The 20,560-nt window shown below is 40.0% G+C and overlaps 1 protein-coding gene across 27 annotated transcripts in view; it reads right to left on the bottom strand.

The window, feature by feature from the left end:
- PTK2 (protein tyrosine kinase 2) overlaps positions 1 to 20,560 on the bottom strand; it is a gene marked incomplete at both ends in the record, with an annotated part of 166,960 nt that overhangs the window by 136,136 nt on the left and 10,264 nt on the right. For 17 of the 27 annotated variants that reach the window (XM_081996596.1, XM_081996599.1, XM_081996576.1 and 14 more), the window contains one exon: positions 2,881 to 3,075. In XM_081996596.1, the coding sequence (XP_081852722.1) occupies positions 2,881 to 3,075 (195 nt within the window). Of the gene's footprint in view, positions 1 to 2,880; positions 3,108 to 20,560 lie in introns of those variants that run through there. The other 10 variants (XM_081996574.1, XM_081996585.1, XM_081996590.1 and 7 more) reach the window with 2 other exon arrangements.

Genomic DNA, 20,560 nt, shown 5'->3' with positions numbered 1-20,560 from the left:
GCCTAGCCACTTACGAGACTCTTACAGAAAGCTAAGTTTGAGCTCATTTGAGCTTAACATGATTTTTTTAATGAAAAGGGTTTCCCCTCATGAGCAAGGATTTGTGTATAAGGTATAAAGCTAAAGCACTGTTTATACTCTACTCTTAGAAAGTCATACAATATTTTTTTTAAAAAAAAAAGGGAAAAGGGTGTTTCCTCGCTTCTTTGACTGTCAAACACATGGTCTCCATTGACAAAGGCAAACCACGTTGCGAGAACCAGAATGTGTTAGAAAACACAAATCAGGAATGAAAATTCCACCCTTACTTTCACTTGGTATTAGTACATTACACAAAGTCCTCTGCTCTACCAGCAAAAAAACCTTTAATTGGCTCTTCTGGAGATTTCAGACCAAGTCTGACTTACTCTGAGTACTGGAAAGGTTCCTCGGCTGTCATCCCAGAAGCTGTGCTAACCAGGGAGTAGTCTTGAAAAACCTTTTTTTCTTTTCCTTTTAATTGCAGAGCTAAGACATTCACCTCGGAATATTCTTACAGAGCCATTCTGGAAATAAGCCAAAGGCCCAACCCAATCTCCCTCTCAGTTTGTAACTCAGAAGAAATGGAAGCTCTATTGCAGACCATCTCTTCCACAAAGGTGGGTGTGGGTGTGTGGGGTGTAAAACTAAGGCATAAAAACCTTAAAGGCTATTTTAATCTTAAATTATTCAGCTTGGTCAAACAGCAGTCATTCCAATGGAATGTAAGCTTGTACTCCAACAACGGTTTACTGTTTCTAAAATAAACGTCAGGACACGGTAATATATATCAGTGCTAGATCTTTACTACAGAGTACCTGCACATTCAATAGTCGTTGTCCCAGTTTAACAAAATAAAAAAAGAACTATGCTTGTTAAAAGAAGGAAGTTTAACAGCAACCCACCACGTTCTTTTTTATCAGGAAAGGAGAACAATACAAAATCCCATTACTTTTAGAAACAACCATCCAATTAAATGTGCATGTAAGAAAACTAAAAATTACGACAGCAAGTCAGCTGCTACTTGCCTATTCTTTTGATCCTGCTTTTATAAAAAATTACACATTTTTGCTTACAACAGGGATATGTAACTTTGCAAATTGAACTCAGCACCGAATTTCTTACAGGCAGTGCAAGTTTTGGATCCTTAAAGCCCATAACCACAGGTATTCCTGAGCTGGAGAAACCAGAGATGTAATCTCTGCTTCTGTTTTTCAAGTTTCTACATACTTCTTTGGAAAGATAACCTCAATTTCAAGTACCATATAAAGAATCCTAGACATTCATCCACAGTAGAGACTTCCAAGATTAAAAACATAAGAGACATAGTTTTTCTTCCCTTGTACCAAGTAATACACTTTATGAAATGAATCAATCACATTAGATATATATATCAAACCACTATACTTAAGCCAGGGAGCAAGGATGTTTCAAGTGGCACCCAAAAAACCCTATTCCATGTAAAATAAGTGCCTGCTATTGATAATAATGATTCCTGTTGTTGTACCTCTAATCTGTCCACTCATCAAGTTATCCCTGAACACAGATATGGGCTTATTAAATTGACATGACACAGACCTCCTGACTGTCACCAAAAAAAATCCCTGAACTTCACAGGTCTATGATCACCACCACAAGACGTACTCTGCTTAGGAATGCTGTTAGGCCTTTTCATATGCAGCTGTGCTAGAAAATAAGCAGTAGCAAAGGAAGAGAAAAGATGCGAAACTCTTCACGGTGTTTTTTACTTTGTTTTCTCTTGCACAAAGGAAACTTAACAGTGGGCAGAAGGAGACAACAGGTCTCCTTAACTCAAACAACTCTCCCTTCAGCAGACTGGAGTCGTGTCTTTGTAGTGGAATTTAAAGTACCATGCAGAGAATACAAATGTTGGAAGGAATGAGCCGATGGGAACCTGCTTCTACAGCAAGAACCTCACAGAAGAAAACAACCCTGCACACTACCTACCACCATGCAAGATTCTGCTCTGGAAGAATAATTTAAAAAAAATAAACCATTAAGTTTTAAAGGCATTTGACATGTCACATTGATCTCCATTTCAGTTTAAATACCGCAATACCTCAAAAATTGAAAAAGTGTAGCAAATGGTAAAGGTCTCAGCATTAGAGAGAATGTATGCTTCAGAATAAACACTGTTTTTTCATGCATATGCAACATTTCCATGTATCTCAAGATTACAGATACTTAGTTATTTTTAAAAGAATCCCAACCTTCCAGGTTTTTTGCACTGACTAACCGAACGACAACATTGTACAAATACAAGCAGCAGGTGACTACGAGGCAGGAGAGGAACAAAGGGACTTACTGCAGGGAGAAAGGACTCTTCAGCTCGGTTTCTCCATGCCATGGTGAAATGAGTTTCCGAAGAAAACTTTTTATTTTTTAAAAAGTCATGTACACATTACATTTGAACATTTTAAACTTGTAAATATACACACCTTAGATTTAAACATGTACAAATTTTTTTTTTCCCCTTAAACATGAAAAGTTTAATGTCACCTTCATTCCAGCTCTCATCCCTGCCATGAGGCATCACACAGGCTTTGGGGAGCATAAAGCAGTAGAAGTCAACTGACATAGATCACTGGTGGTATCTAGACTGCTAAGCACTGTTCTACATTTCAAGTTTCTATTCTGCAAAAATGGGAAGAGTTCTAGAGGAAAGAAAAAGCTTTCAGTGATACCAACTTAAGCTAATCATAATATACAACAGGTAAAAATTCTTTTAAAATAAACCAGAAAACTTCCATGTTTGTTTGCTTACAGACTTTTACTTTCCATTTTTTGGAGCATGAAGTTAACAACCTAAAGATGGCATGAGAATGCTAAAAACAGACTTACTCGGACATCAGTAGCATCTCCGTGCCGGATAATGCTGGCCCACGTTGTCGGTTCACTGCTATTTTCAAAGTAGTGAAAAACCTTTAAGACTCGTTCCATGGCCCCCGGGGAGCGCTCCATCCCAGTACTGAGGTGTGTCTTTGCACTTGAACTTGGTGTGTGATTCAAGTTTGGATCAAGGTAAGCTGCTGCCATGGTTTTGCTAGATGCTAGGTATCTGTCATATTCTAGGGAAGGGAAACAAAAAAAAAATAATTTTAGTTATACCTGAATCTTACGATTCATACAGAGCATTTACCGGAGATCCATAGAGACTCATTTTTTAAAGGACATTTAGTTGCCTTTTTTGGAGTCCCCACCTAAAATAGTTATACATCTACAAACATTAAAAAAAATCTACCCAGACGACTAGCAGAGAAACTGCAAGCCCCCTGGCGTAAGTGATCTGAATTTGAACAACACAATCATTAATAAAAGTGGAATCTTTAGCAAAACTTCTTCCTTTAGCTTCTCAATGACTCTACGCAGGGCTCTGTCAAAACCTTCAGGACCAAGTAGCACCTTTTGGTTTTAACAGGAATTCCCACCCCTAAAATCTGCCAAATCTGGTCTTGCAACCAGCCTCTAAAGATCAGCATATGAAAACCCCGACAGCCCAGTCACTGAACTGGAGTTTCTCCACTAAGAAGCCACACACCAACACCAGACTCTCCTGGTTTAAGGATAAGAACCTTGTCACATAGCTTGTTTTCTGCTATTTTGGGAACCAGTGCAACTCAAAACCATCCAGAGCTAAATTCATTATTCACCGAGGAACAACGAAGAACACCACTGTCCCTCCTCTCATCAACTACTAAACAAGTGGCAAAGTTTTATCACTGATGAGCCCAGTTTCCAAGTGATTTGCAAGTATGGTAGCAAAAGGCATGGACCATGGTATGAGTCTTCATCTCGAAGAAAAAAAGAAAAAAACCTGCCTCTTAGCTACCACTGCAAATTAGTCAGCCACAAGCAGATGGTGTCTGAGAAATGAACACAGTACAAGGGAAAAAGAGCAAACATTACCTCCTCCCTCGCCTGACATAGTCTCAAGCATCATTCCAGTCTGCTGGCTGGAAAGAACAAAGACTGCAGGGCTTTGCTCCAGGGCTTGGACAAGTGCACAGAGCTTTCTGTAACCTCCTCCTCCTCAGAGCGATCAGCCAGTGGGGAGGCAGTTTTGGAAATCTGGAGATGTTAAAAATAAACTTGATCTTTTTGGCATAGTACTCTGAACGCCCTTCTGGTAGTTAAAGCTGGTCTGCGAAAGGGAGCTGGAAGAGAGTGAAACTGCTTCAGTACCGCTACTGAATGCCTGAGCCTGTTTACTTGACTGCGAAGAGAGAGCGACGCTTCCAGCTGAGCTCCCGTAACGGCTGCCTGCCCCTCGACAGAGCGTCAGCCACCAACCTGCCACCCGCCATGGCTCCCTGCTGACCTCCGACCACCCCTTCAGGAAACTACCGGCGGGGGGAAAAAGGTGATTTGGTTTTCAGAGTTGGCTTAGTTTTATACCACAGCTGCCTGAAGTTGCCATAGACATTTAGACAAGCACAGCGGAGGAGAAGCAAAAGCAGCTGGTGGTCGGGGCAGGCGTGGAGACCGTCTCCCCTCCAGCAGCGGATAGCCATTACACCAGTTCACCAGTAGTGTCAAACCACGCCATGAGCTCAGCTAACAGGAATCTAGCACCGCCAGTATCAAGGCTTGAAATCTTCAGACTGTAGATAACATTTGCTAGAGGCTAAAACAGGACTTGAAGTCTAACACAACAACCTTAAGTATCTACCTAACTAACTCAGACCCACAAGATAAAGAGGAAACAAACAGCCCATCTGCCCAGTATGTCTTTACCTCTTGAATAAATGGCTGAATTGCATTCAGCCTACAGAACTGTAAGAACTTAAAATCGGCAGTCCTGGGTCAGACAAAGGACGTCTAATGTCCCTGCCCTCAGGGAAGATGGTAAGAGCAAGCCGAAGAGACACTTCTCCAAAACATTCCCTCAGTGCCTGACCCTCGAGGGACTTCCCCCACCTGCCAAGTCCTACCTTAGTTTCATGTCCCTTTTGCCTCTGTCTGAAAACTCAAGAAACCATTACAGCTTTTGCATCTGGCTTTACTGTTCTCTTTTCTGGCACTAAACAAAAATGTATTAAGCCAACCTTATGCCCATGTTAAAACTTTTCCTCCTATCCACCATACACCAACAGATGCAGACGCAAAAATGCCGGGAATCCCTCAGCAACACTACTCTGGACTTGTCCTCACCAAAGGAACTTGCCAGTTGTTTCCATATAAACCTTGACTTGAAAGCTGAAGCAGGTATAAAAATCTCCCCTGTGGCAAGACTACCAAGATGACATGACCATACATGCTCTTAACTACAGGGCTCCTCTCCTGTAAGGTTAAAATAGCCACCATGAAACTCCAAATGTCTGCAGGGTGGGGAGTTTCATGAGGTCAAATTCGTGCAAACGAAGCCCTTTGAAAGTGCAACTGCTAGGAATGAAACAGCAGTTTTCAGGCTCAGACATGGGCCACAACTTCTGCACTATGTTCTGTCTCCTTCAGAACAACCTACCCTACCTGGAAGTCACTAGTAAAAATGCAAAGCTTTATTTTAAACTATCTATGCAAACGGCAGGAAAGTTTGCTACAAATCAAAGCAAGAGGAGTAATTTTTCTAGTAAAGAACTAGAAGAAAGCCTGCTTTAATATTAATTTGCCATATTCCATCCACTTAACATACATATTCATCACGTTTTATTTGGCAGAAAAAGAACATGGAGAAAAGCTACAGGAAAATATCAAAAGAAGCATTTAGAATATGTCTGACCACAGACTAAATATGGACAATCTACATCCCTTGGGAGCAGCAAACAGAAAAATGATGAAAGACATCAGGTTCTACATACAGAAGTGCTTTTAGGCAGCATAATTTCAATGGACAGGGAAAACACTATTACGATTTTTTTCATATTCATCACGTTGAGGGGGAAATGTCGAATAAAACAGACTGACTGTAGTGGGTACAGGGCATTGAAAAATCAGAAAAGCAGTCTTCCTTCAGAATTTGATCATCATTGGGTTCGTTACAACTTCGTTAAAAAAATCCCAATGCTCACTTTATGAGGTACCAAGAGCAACAAATTTGATAGTTCAAGGTATAGAAACACATGTTGTACCTCTGGTTATGGACCTATTAACATTCCCATTAAAACCAGCCCCCAGGTTTGAGTTTCTAACATGACCTTAAAACTCTGTCCCGGGCCAAAACTTTGTAAAATATAGCTGCTTTCCAGGCAAGGATACTTAAACAACTATTTTACAAGATGTGCTTGGTTGTTTTAGGATACAACGAAAGCTAAGATTACAAGACTAGGATGCTTATTTGGGCTATTCTGAATTCAAACCTGACTGGTTTGTAATCTTGCCATTACAGATCTCACTTTAAAAGAGCAGCTTTAGTCCTCTTGGTATTAAATAGACAAGTAGCATTGAAATTGGTATTAAATAGACCAATAGACCTCTTGGTATTAAATAGACAAATTATGGAGCACAAGCAAGCTACAGTCAACTAGAAGAATGTAGATTTAGATTAGATATACGGAAGAAAATTTGTACAATGAGGGTGGTGAGACACTGGAACATGTTGCATCTGTGGATGCCCCATCATTGGGTTGGACAACTATTCACAGAGTATTGACTTCAGGGTTTTTGCTGCCAGTGAAGATGTGAGAAGCATGAGGAATAGCCGGATTCCTTAGGTTGCAGGCTGTGTTTACGTCACTCACAGGGAAAAGAATTATCTTTGGATTTGGAAGTGTTTGAATATTCAAAGCGTTTAAGGTCAGGTTAGACAGGGCTCTGAGCAACCTGATCTAGTAAAAGATGTCCCTGCCCACAGCAGGGGATTGGACCAGATGATCTTTAAAGGTCCCTCCCAACCGAAACCATTGTACGATTCCACATTGTGTACGGAGACTTAAATCCGCTGTATTTTATTGGATATTGTGGTGAAAAAAGAGCTGGGGCACATCCAGACTAATGGTCTAAAAATCAAACTTGTTTGTAGGCAAAGTTGTGTGCCAGCTACCCCCTTGAGCTTCCAAGAGTAAAGAATTGTTCTCCCAATGCTCATGCTTTAGAAAAAACACCCATATTCCTCAATACTGTAAAGACTTATTCCAAGCTTGGGGGAAGGAGTGAAGCAAACAAATCCCAGCCTGCTGAGATGCTGCGGTTGTTAGCAGGCTACGATGCACGTTATCGTTCAGATGGTTTCCTCTACTGTGGCGGAGTACCTGAGGTTTAGGAAAGTGTATAGGAGACAGTGAAACAAGACCAGAACATAAAGCTTTTCAGAAAAACAAAAAAAACCTACAACAAAACCAATAGCACTGCACTTCACAGCTTCGCAAATCAACTACAGTAAAGCACTATGTACCTTTTTCGTGCTCCTTTCTGGTTTTATACAATTTGTTTTCGAATACCTGCCATTTTCAGTACTTGGGTACCAATTACATTAGGAAAGTATAATAAAAGTTGTTTAATTTTTTCAAAAAGCACAATAGGATGAGATAACTAACTGAATCCTTCCAGAAGTGATTTGCTGCTCAATGTGACTCCTGCTGACATATCTTACACGCACTGCATATTCCGCACGTTTGCGAACTACATCAGGAACATAGTCAGGATTATGACTTCCAGTATCAAAGTTCAAAGTCATGTTTCACTACCAGTTCTGATTACTTAGAAACCAAATCATTTCCACTAATGAGACAGTCAAAAAAATAATTAAAAAATATTTAAATCGATTAACTAAAAATTGATTAATAAAATGATAGAAAAGTTAAAGTAGTCTCATAAGGAAAATCCTTTCAATGCGAATAATGTCTTCAGCATTCATAGTTTGCGAATACATTAAAAAAATAATTTAAAAAATAACTAAAACTTCCTCATACTAGTGTTGGCTGACAGCTAACAACACAGCGGTTGTTACAAGGACCCTAGCTGTAATTATTCACACTGTGACTTCATGTCCTTTGTACGCATCATGAAATTTTATAATGTTGCCCAACCTCCATATTGTGATCCCCATCTCAGCCTTGAAGGCATCGACATCTATGAGCTAATGCCTCTTTCAGGTCTCATTTCTGCAAAGTAACTTCACCCATCTCAATTCAAACCTATAAAAAAAATCTGTAAGAATCTATAAAATCTATTAAAAGATACAATAAAAATTCAACGTTCATTTCCTTCTCTGGTCCTGGTGTAATAATTCTACAAGACTTAAAATACTTTAAAATACTAACGTTATTAAGAGACATAAAAGCCTTTAGGTTACTTGCATCCTCAATGAACAATGCTGCTTTACCCGAGTGACTGGCTGGAAGGCAGCTTTTCAGAGAAGGACCTGGATGTCTTGGTGGACAAGCCAACTATGAGTCAGCAACGTGCCCTTGGAGCAAGGTGGCCACCAGCCTCCTGGGCTGTGTTAGGCAGAACACTGCCAGCAGGTCAAGGGTGGGTGGTGATCCTTCTCGTTCTTCAGCACTGGTGAGGGGCATTGGGAGTGCTGTGCCCAGTGCTGGGCTCCCCAGTACAAGACAGACATGGACATAATGGAGACAGCCCAGTGAAGCACCACAAAAGACAATTTGGGGATGAGAGCACCTGTCATACAAGGACAGGCTGAGAGAGCTGTGTTGGTTTGACCTGGAAAAGAGAAGGCTTAGGGGGATCTTACCAACGTGTATAAATACCAGTGAAGACGGAGCCAGACTATCCCTCCCCAGTGAGGACACAAGGCAATGAGCACAAAATGACAAACAGTGATTCTCATTCAAATACCTTGTATTTTTGCACTATATGAGTGGGTGAACACTGCAAGAGGTTGCCTGGAGACGTTATGGAGTCTCCATCCATGGAGATATTCAAAACAGACTGGACACTGCCCTGAAAAACATGCTGTAGCTGCCTCTGCTCTGAGCAAGGGCTCAAACTATCTAGGGACATAGCTATCTCCACAGGTCCCTTCCAACCTCAGCGATTTTGTAATTAAGAATTTCTTCCACACTCTTAATTCCTTAAAATTATCCATAATACATCTCACATCAGACAGTAAACATCTCATGAATTTCAAGCTCAATCCACTTTCACAGTTTGTATATAAATCCTACTGCAGCTCACCTTGCAAATATTAACTTGTCTACCTCAACCTCACAGAAAGTAAGCATGTTAAGTACAATTTTAACTACGTTCCCCAGGGCAAAGCTTGTATTTTCAGAAGTCTCTGTTAAGAGTCACTGCATTGCTGACTTTTGGGATGCCATCTCCTGAGAGATATAATATATACTTTTTTTTTTTTTATCATGAGATAAATGGTGCTAATGCTTGCTGTTGGACATAATCTGGATGACTCCTTAGAATCCTTCTTCGAAGAAATGTGTCTTTGCAAGTGCTGCTAAGAAAACAGTCATAGTGTATTCAACTACATGTTGATGGTTACACAGCACAGTTGCATGCCTGGAGAGCCCTGCTATTGCAATAGACCCATTCCCAGAGGACCAGAGAGAATGGAATGGTGGAAAAAGCAAAGTGGTCAAAGGAGCATCCCCAGAACGCATACATGCCACAGGAAAGAAGCAGCAAGCACGCCAGGCGGGCAACAAGGTTTTTTTGTGTTTACCAGATGTTACTATCTTGTTACACATTTAAGGATGCAGATTTAAGGATGAAATTTTGACAAATCCATTAGGCTTATGTCCTGGTTTCAGCCAGGATAGAGTTGGTTTTCTTCACAGAAGCCAGTGTGAGGCTTGGATTTGGGATGAGAAAGTGTTGATAACGTGCTGATGTTTTGAGTTGTTGCTGAGCAGTCAAGGACAGTCCAGCTTCTCGTGCTGGGCTGCTAGCGAGCAGGCTGGGGGTGCACGGGGAGCTGGGAGGGGACACAGCCGGGACAGCTGACCCAGGCTGACCAAAGGGCTATTCCATACCCTATGACATCATGCTCCACATATCAAGCTGGGACGAAGAAGGCAAGAGGTGGAGAGACGTCTGGAGTGATGGTGTCTGTCTTCCCAAGAAACCACTACGCATGATGCAGCCCTCCTTCCCTGGAGATGGCTGAACCCCTGCCTGCCCATGGGGAGTGGGGAATGGATTCCTTGTTGTGCTTTGCTTGTGTGCGCGGCTTTTGCTTTACCTGTTAAACTGTCTTTATCTCAACCCAAGAGTTTCCTCACTTTTACTCTTCTGATTTTCTCCCCCATCCCACCATGGGGAAGTGAGCGAGTGGCTGCATGGGGCTTAGTTGCCGGCTGGGGCTAAACCACGACAGCTTACAATTTCAAACTAGAGACAGACATAGAAAGAGAGGAGAAAGGATATTTTTTCCTATTATCATCACTTTTGCCTTCAGAAACAGTAAACAATTTCAGCTATTTCCATAAGTCACTTTGCAGAGTCTCTATTTCCTACCAATTTTATTTTTCTTGTTTTCTTTCTTTCAGCCAATGTTGATGAGGTTCAAAGGCAAAAGAAAAAAAGCAGCAAACCTTTCTTCCACCTTAAACATCTTTCAGCTATATTCATTCTTCTTGGTAATATTTTCTATGACTACACCCAAGAATGGATTTCCTTCTCTTACTGCCTCTTCTCTGATCCCCTCCTGGTGACTGCTCTCTCCCCACTCCTCCAGATATATAAATATTTTTAAGTACATGATTTGCAGTCAAAAGCATTTATCAAGACCCCTCAGGTCAAAGTATAAAGCAGCCTGGCCAGCCACATCAAAACAATTTAAAAATTGAGTTCTTAATATCTATTTTAGTCTAAATCGACACATCAAATATTTCACTGTATCGACACGAAATGGAAGAACAGCCTGGGACTGCAATTCCTCTGAATTCCTCTCCCCTCAGAGAATACTGCATCAAGTTACTAACTCCATGTCTCAATACAGCTCAAAGCAGAAATGTATAGTTTTTCTTTGCAGACTTAAGTATTTTAGAAATACACTAGAAAATCAACATGAAAAGATACTATAGATCAAAGTCAAAACAAGCTTATCAATGCAATTTGCCAACCTGGGAAAATTTATTTCAATTATTATCAATCTTTTAGGAGACAAAACACTCAGGGGAGCAAGAAGGAGAAACTCAGAGAAAGCATGAACTACAAAACCCATATGAACCAAAGTAATACAGGGCTCTGAGCAACTGCTGTAGCTGCATATGTCCCTGCTCATGGCAGGAGGGCTGGACTAGATGACCTTCAAAGGTCCCTTCCAATCCATTCTATGAGCCTATGACAACCTTCAGCCTGTTAAACAGAAAGTAAGCATCTCTCAGAAAAACAAAAGCAAACAATAAATATGCATATCACCTTGTCCTGGTTTCAGCCAGGATAGAGTTGGTTTTCTTCACAGAAGCCAGTGTGAGGCCGTGTTTTGATTCTGGGATGAGAAAATGCTGATAAGGTGCTGATGTTTTGGGTTGTTGCTGAGCAGTCAAGGACAGTCCAGCTTCTCGTGCTGGCCTGCCTGCAAGAAGGCTGGGGGTGCACGGGGAGCTGGGAGGGGACACAGCCAGGACAGCTGACCCAGGCTGGCCTAAGGGATATTCCCTACCATACCACGTCATGCCCAGTACATAAACTGGAGTTGGCCGGGGGGGCGGAAATCGCTGCTCGGGGACGGGCTGTCGATCACCGGGTGGTGAGCAATCGCTGTATTGGGCATCACTTGTTCTTGTACATCCCTTTGTCAGTATTGTTATCATCATTGTTGTTTCCTTCTCTCTTGCTGCCCTATTAAACTGTTTTTATCTCAACCCATGAGTTTTTTCCCCGATTCTCCCCTCTGTCCCACTGCGGGGGGGGGGGGAGTGAGCGAGCGCTGCATGGTGCTTAGTTGCCGTCTGGGGCTAAACCACAACACACCTAAACGAACTGAAGCAAGAGCATATTCCATATACAGCTGCTACTGATGCAGGCTGTTTTCAGGACTCGTAAGACACTTTTTTTTTTTTCTTTCTTTCTTTCAAATGCTACAGAAGCAGTGAGTAGGTTTTACTCTGGTAGCACTGCATCTTGGGATGACAAGATAGAGAGAAGTTTCAGAGAGTACTGACAACTGGCTGAATTATTTGTACCTTCAAGGAATAATTCAAATTTACCAAGATGTCTTGCAATCTCTCCATCCTGTGACATTCAAAACACAACCCATCCTTCTTGATACAAACCCCACGGGATTAAGTCCTGACATAGCTTAAGTACTCATTTTAACCCAATTTTATTCTAATGTTGTTGCATAATCTCTGCTACCCAGCAATTCCCTTTGGAGTTGGCACCAATTTCTATTTTTAATATTAAAAAAAATTAATACTGAGGAAGCATCAATTGTGTTGGGAATACAAGAAAAATCAGTGTCTCTATATGCTTTAATTAGAACAAGGTATCCAGCTAGATACTTGCTTCATTTCTCAGTACCTCTCTGAACCTTCACTGTGGTCCCTTGGTACTACAGAAATAAAAGTAAACACTAATCTCCTCTTCCATTTTCTGTTGCTGGTCTTTAGAATTTCTCTAGCAAGTTGTAGAGAACAATAGTGATGTTATTTTCTTAAAAAAAGGCACCACACAAGTGAGCAAGCAAAAATTGTTTCTTAAAAAGGTTAAAAGAAAATTCTATTTTGACGTTGCACCACTGGTTGCCAGCAGCCCCACTTATGAACATCAAAACAAGAGGGTGAAGTAAGCCTTTTTACCGATTTTAGAAAAACTACTTTTTTTAACCCATCTCCAATATGTATGTCACATCAGCCAAAGATTTAGCATTGCATGAGACACAAGCCATTAAAAAAAGCTAGGACTTCAGAGGTGAAGACTCTAACAGCTGGAATTAGACCACTTTACTTCCAGCTGAGCTACTATTTTATTAAGTTTACAAGAAAAAGAAAAGCCATTCTTAATCTAGGTATTAACCAGTTGAAATACATTTACTTCAGGGCTTCCTTCAACCAAGTTCTCAGAAAAAGAAACTTAATACTTCAAAAGGTTAAGATATTGGTCTGTGGTATAAAAATTAATTGGAACATGGAAGGGCTGGGTCCAATATCCTACAAGAAGTGAAGTTTTGTTACAATTAAGCTTCATCTTTTTTTGTCATTTCAAATTGTGGAAGAAATCACGCAGGAACATCAAGAACACCCAATCATGGTACGTCTGGCACCGCTTTCCTCTGCCCCTCTATGATGGGGGCATCCTGGGTCAAAACTATACCATGCTTTTCAATGCATGGCCAAGATATACAACACAGTCTTTGCTACAATGAGCTTCAGCCTGCCCACTTCATCCCAGCTAAACAAACCCAGTTCTTTATAAGTTACTGACAGCTAACTAATTTCAAACAACTTGGAATGGGGGTGAGAAATAACACGTTATTAAATTGGTGCACATTTTGAAAAAAATCAGTAGTAAAAGTCAGTCTTCGCACATTCTTTGACAGCCCATCAGCTAGCTAATGAGCACAAACATAACGACAAATCTATCAGCACTTGCTTAGGTCCAAAATGACCAGCTTGTGCTGTCCCTCATCACACGAGGGTATAAAGGACAAAAGAGATGATTGGTGTAACATCTTCATGGTCAAGTAACTAGGGCAAACCAGGTTTCACTACCTCACAAGAATTTATTGCATTTTTTTATAGTATATTTGGTCACAGATAGGCATTAAGAAAACTCATAAAGATGAAATTGGTACTTTATAGTGCATTTTTATTCTATTCAATTATTTCCCTGGAAACAATAAATCAATTCCCCACCACATCATAGTGATGAAATATGCAATGTGTACAACAGCCTGACCATTTGCAGAAACAGCAGATAGTAATAAATTAAGTTTTTGTTACACAAGCAAGACACCTCCATAAGCCAACAATACACACAGAGCTATCAATCCAATCTACCTTCAGTCCCTATTAGAACATGCAGAAATATTAAATAGGGGAGGGGGTGTACTTAAAGATGTGCAACCTTTTAAATACTGAGTTGTACTTGGCCTGAAAACACAATCTCTTACAAAAGGATCTGGTAATTAAAACACCTTTGCACATGAGCTTCAGGAAGCAAAGAGTTTTTTTGCAATCTGTGCTCTTAATATGGTTAAATTTATTTTTAGTATTATTTTTAATATCATTGTGACAATACACCCTCCACACTACATACAATTCTTTTTTTTTGTTTCCATGCAGCAGTATCTCACAGGTGGGAGGTACCTCTCACTCAAACCTCTATGCAACTGGTACAGTAACTAGCTTTAGGGAAAATGACACAAAGGGATAAAATATTAAGTATTCTAACTGAAGGATGCAGTATTTCATTGTATTATTAGTTTTAGCCTGAAACTGTGACTTCAGGATCTTTGTAACTTGGAAGTTTTTGTCAGTACTTACTACAGGCAAGGAGTGGGTATCTAGTATCTTCAGCATCATACAATCCCTCGCCAGCAGAGAACTGTGGTCTATGTTTATTCTATTTTAACCCCAAGGTGCAACAGAGCAGAAAAGTCAATGGAATTTCCACCACAACTTGAATACTGTCCAGAAAGTCCAGAGAAGTGCAAATAAAATGACTAAGGGGCAGAGCAGCAGCCATGTGAGGGGAACCTAAAAAAGCTGGGATTCCATCCAAGAACTAGATCAAAATCTACAAAATCCACGATGATGGATAAACTGAACCCCAAATTAATCCTCTAATTAGTTTCAGTCAAAAGATCTTTTCTAAACAGGAGGTAGTGGACAGCAGACTGTGCAGGCAAACAGCAGCAGCAAATTCAGAAAGGTATGGACAATGGGCACATTAATGGATATTAAAAGACTCTATAAAAGTCTAATGCAGTGGATGCTGAAGAAACACAAGGATGGACTGCAGTCAGTCATGCTCACGTGGTCTCCTGAACAAGTCACAAATAGGAGATGTTGTCAAAGAAAGCAGACCGCTGATGTGATACCTTTTTTTACATTAGAAGTGTCCTTAAAGGCTTAACCTTTCGCTTCTACTGCTCAAGCTGAAATATGACCCCTAGTGCTTCCAGAAAGTTCAGATGAAAACACTGAAATACCAGCTTTGCAGGCTCTCATGCCTTATGTTTTATAGACAACATTTATCAAGTCAATAGTTGCCAGTGCAAGATGATAACTTCCAGGCTTGAAAAAGACTGACATCAAGTCAGAAAACTAAAAGAAGTCAAATAACATTTTGACTATTTTTTTGCATAGAACTAATCAGAAAATAAAACAATCCTACATTGTATATTCTGATCCTTACAAGGGTTCATATGTTTATTAAAAAAAAACCCAACAAAATTTAAAATGGCCCATCACTTCTGCAATATTTTGAGTCTTTTTCTAAAAAGTCAAGTATTTTCTTGCACAGAGACCAAGTTCTCACATATAGTTTAATGTTCAAATATCACTAAAGAAATTTAAGTGTGGTTTCTCAGATCTGCCTCTGTAAGAAGCTACAGAACTTATATATGATTATTTCTAAAGAATGTATTTGTACTGAGGTTTGAGTTAATTTTTCAAAGGCAAGTAAGTAGTCACCACAGGCCACTGAACCAACTTAATATAACCAATTTGTCTTTGCCACTGCCAAAGCTGCAGAGCTTGCTACCCTTTTCCAACCTGCCAAGTGTTTCCCCATCCACTCTCCCTGACTATGCAGCCCGTGCTTCCCTTCTGTGGCCTCCTGCTGCTTCTTAAGCAGCTTTTGAGCTGCTTTTACCTAAGGCAGAAGAAATCAGTCCAGGCTTCTTTTTTATGGTTTTGGTGAGGGTTTAGTTTTGTTTGGGGTTTTTTGTGGGGAGGTCCATTTAAATGAGGTGAAGTGGCCCAAGAAGAGCTCTGAAAAGCTCTGGAGCCAGCACAAACTAAATAGCCAAAGCACACAGCCAGCAGTAGGGAGAGGGAGGCTTCCCGTTTCTGGCAGCTGCACACTGGTATGTCAGCCCACTGCTCTTCAAATCACAGAACAGTTTGGGTTGGGAGGGACCTTTAAAAGCCATCCAGTCCAACCCCCCTGCAATAAGCAGGGACAGCTTCAACTAGATCAGGTTGCTCAGAGCTCCGTCCAACCTGACCTGGAATGTCTCCAGGGATGGGGCATCTACCACCTCTCTGGGCAACCTGGGCCAGTGTTTCTCCACCCTCATGGTGAAAAATTTCTTCCTTAGATCTAGTCTGAATCTCCCTTCTTTTAGTTTAAAACCATCACCCCTTGTGCTATCGCAACAGGCCCTGCTCTAAGTTTGTCCCCTCTTCTTGGGCTGGATCTTGGGAAGTAGAAAGCATCTTCCACTGCACTCATAGGTTAGAGAAATGAGTGAGTTCTGTATTGGTGAAACTGCTTTTTTCAGTACAGCTGCATGAATCATTTACAGTCCAAATCTGACAGCTGAACCTTGGACACTAAACTATTAAATAGCATTTACTGATTTTCAATACTTGGTAGAGAGGGGAGAAGGCGGAAGGGCAGAGCATGGGTAGGACAGGAAGAGGAACTCCTCCATTGTAATGACTAAAGGCGGCAAAAATAATTCAGTTATAATACTAATATTAAAAATTCAAGTGTCATTTTCAACCTCTACCTTATTTTTTTCCCGTTCCCGTTCCTTTACAGCCATTTATCAAATATTAGCTGGTACCCAGATACGTCTGGCCAACTAAATGGGCAGATTTGAAAAAGACCAAGAATCTTTAACAGTAACATATCGAAACAGCAAAGACATACCCACTAAGTGTCAGAGTTGACAGAAGAAGGAACAAACACAAAGACAGAATAGGGAGGAGCTGCTGAAAAAAACCAAGTAACACCTTCAAGGCAGAATGACTGAGCTTTTATGGTGTTCAGCAGAAGGTTCAAAAACCAGAGTCCAACTTCCTGGTTGAACTAACGCTCACCACCTTCCAACACCTCACCTACCTCACCACGGAGGACCTTGCTGACCTGCAAAGGTCCTATGTACATCTCCTTAATAATAAAGATGAACAGTTCTTTAGGTTACTGACTATAATACCTACTCCTTACCAACGCAAACCGCAGGATTTGCTACATCTTAATTATGAAAAATAAAGTTTTTACAATAATGGCTTTGTTGAACTTTAAAAGATTGTATATAATACAATGAATGTAAGACATCGGACATACATTAATTGCTTATCATTAATTTAAGATTATTCTTAGATTTTCCGACAGTAGAACAACACAAGAAATTTAGCTTGTAGTGATATCCCAGCCTGAAGTTTTTATAAACTGGACAATCACAGCTGCTTTAGTATGCAGTGTTCTGAGATACAACCATCTTCTGAAAAAAAAAAAATCAGTCTGACAGTATGTTTTGCAACATACACTTTGATGGTATTATAAAATGTATGGAAAGCACATTTGTGAAATACTGAACACATTCGCAAAAGTGTATCAGAACTTTGTATCTCTATAAACTTGTACTATTAAAAATTGAGTCATCTCTTGACCTTGGGTTCAGATTACAGTGCATGAGCTGAAAGGCCTTGAAGGCACAGTCTGAAAGGAAAAAAAAGTGTAATTACCTAGTTTATTGAAAACTATTACAATTTCCCTTTGTTTAGGAGTAGAGAGCTTACTAACAGAGTAGACAATAGTTCTGGTGGTAGAGCAGGTTTTATCATTTGATAGATTCTTACCAATTTAGTTCTTAATGCCAATAATTTGGCAGAAGTTCATGAAATTCTAGGCAACAGAACAAGTAAGGCTTGTTTATCTCTGATACAATGCAGACCTGATGAGCACCTGTAATCTGCACGAAAATCAACAAAGCATCTGATAGTTAATTCTCATGGCACCATCTACAGATGTTCAGCCAGGGATCAGAATTTAAAAGAAGTGGTAGAAGCATGGAACCTGTTAAAAGTAACTTTTTGGGATGAAGTGTAAAGGGAAAAGGTTAATTTGAAATATGCCTGGCACAGTCAATGGCAGCATAAGCACACCTCACCTCTATTTCCCAATATTTTGTAAATGTCAAAGTATGGTTTTAAAGATGCTCAGCATTTGTATGAAACATGATTCCATTACATTTTTATCAGCTGCAGAGTATTTCACTGAGCAAGCAGAGCTGAGTTTCGCAGATGACAGGCAATTCGAAGAGGAAAAACCCATTTAACACGCAGCTATGTTCTTCTGTCAAATACAACACTACTCAGAGGAATGATGGACACCAGAAAGAGGTGATCAGAGAAGCAAAGAGCAAAAAGCAGAGCTTGTCAGGCTTCAAGAACATTTTTGTTCCACCTAGTCAATGTGGACCTGGGACATTACACCCCAGGCAGCCTTGCGGGGCACCGTCCACGCTGCTCCGCTGCTGGTTTTGGTAGATGTAGTACCAATGATCCTCCTACACAAATGTAGTTTGAGACATTAACAGTTAACAAGATTTGCTTCAAAGAAATAAGCTGCAGATATTTTCACACTCCAGAAGGAAATGAGTTTTCCCACTTTAAAGAGTGAATAGAGTATTTTGACAATATAAAGAGGAGCAAAGAGCAGCATACTTGACAAGACTTTGTGGTTTACCTTCTACCCCTTCAGGTAACACAAAGACCAACCTCCTAAACAAACAACACCAAACCATCACCTTTCACTTACTGCAAGGTTATGTATTTGTAAAGTATCAAGAAGAAAGAGCAAATTTTGATTCCTTAATGTGCAACACGTAATTCCTCATTTAAGATGCCAGTTAATAAACGGACTGAAAGCATCCCCAATTCCACTCTTCTTGTGAAAAAAGTATTTGTCACGGCAAGAACTTCTGCTACACAGACTGTTCTACTGCTGTATTTCATAGCAAAAGTGAGATACACACGAAAAGGGTGTTGGTGTAAGGAATAAAAAAAAAAACCCTTCAGGTTTTTCCGCAGAAGTGGCAGCACAGAATTCTCCCATCTACTCACTTATTTTAAGTAGCCCCTACCACGAACTTGCTGAAGGTCAGAAAACTGCATTTCTTTTAAGATTTCTTCATTGGGATTGAGGTTTCTATGGCAAATTCAAACTGTGCAAGACCTTCCTCACCCCAAACCTGCGATCTTTTTTTTTTAAAACTACACAACTGAAGAGTCTTCCTTTTTTTAATTATTGAAAAGAAACTCACAGCTCCAAGATTTCAGAGGTGAAAAGAACTGATACCAAAAACTTGTTTCAGTTTCTCTTTACTCCACTTTTGTGATGCATGTTTTTTAAAAACAACTCTTACCCATTTTCCCTTGCACATCGCAATTCAGTCATTTTAACAGTATTTAAAAGGCGAGGACTTTAAAAATATTGCTTTTTTACTATTTCACTGGTGTGTCTGCCTTCAATTGTTTTAATTTTCTGTCACCTGCAAAATACTTGCTATTAAAAAAAATATCTGAAATTAGAGTTGTTTTCATAAATCAGATAAATGTCCAGAAAAAAACCTGTAATTTTAGAACTGGATATGGTTTTTCAGAGTTTAATTTAAAAAAGAGAATACATTGCTGCACAGCATGTATTCTATCTTAAACTTACAGATTTGCCTTGATGTTTTGTTTTATAAGGCATTTAACAAAGGTATATGCCAATATAAGGTATTTATGAAGCAATTCCTTTGGACAGGGTTTGTCAGTTCTTCCAGGACATCTTGCAGGAGAGGCTTAAATTCCTTGTTTGTTTGTTTGAATGCAACAAAATTAAGATTAGAGAGAGATATAACAAATTACTTTGGGAATATCCCTAAGAACATGTTGTTTTGACAGAAAGCTCTGAATCAAGTTATTATAACATTTATATAATCTACTCTTACATGCTAAACAAAACAGTTCACAGCAGTAAAACAAACAGCATCTCTGTGGGCTGAAAGGAGTAAGAGGAAAAGGGAGAGAACACAAAGACACAGTAATCAAAGCCAGAAATAATAGTCCGTCTAAAAATTCAGTGCCAAATTACACCATACCACCGATATCAAGGAAAGCACATGCCACAAACAACAAATCAACAACCTAAAGAGTTCAGGACCCACCCTTCTTCAGTTTGGCCTTAATTTGGCAAAGCAATGACCATACCTGTGGATTTCCAGAACAGCAGATTTGAATATACAAGCATTTTCATGCTCGGGTGATTAGCACTGCAATACGTACATGCACACGGGTAAGGAAGGAGGAAGCATTCAACACCTGAAAAGACCTGGCCCTCTCAAAAACTGCCCAGTCAGTCACAAAGGAGACATTTTATGAGCATCTTTACTGCATTACAGTAGGTTGACTGTCCTTGCAAGACCAGAGTTTACGTCCTGTCTACTGCCTGCTCCAAGAAATATTCTTCCCATTGGAGGAAAGGAACAAGCAAGCATTTTTATTTCCATTTGCAACAGAACTGGAGCAATATTATCATAGAATGATTAAGGTTGGAAAAGACCTCTAAGATCATCAAGTATATTAATAATCTGAGCGTGGATGGGATGTAAAGAGTGAGGAAAGTCTAACAAAAAGAAGGAAAAATATGTCCTCCCAGAGTTTTATGGTAATAAGTTACAAAAATTTATAGATGAACTCCTGCTTCCTATGACCCTTCCAGG

The sequence above is a fragment of the Phaethon aethereus genome (assembly GCF_964289735.1).
Source record: "Phaethon aethereus genome assembly, chromosome: 2".
NCBI lineage: Eukaryota > Metazoa > Chordata > Aves > Phaethontiformes > Phaethontidae > Phaethon > Phaethon aethereus.
This window is presented reverse-complemented; position numbering and strand designations above follow the sequence as displayed.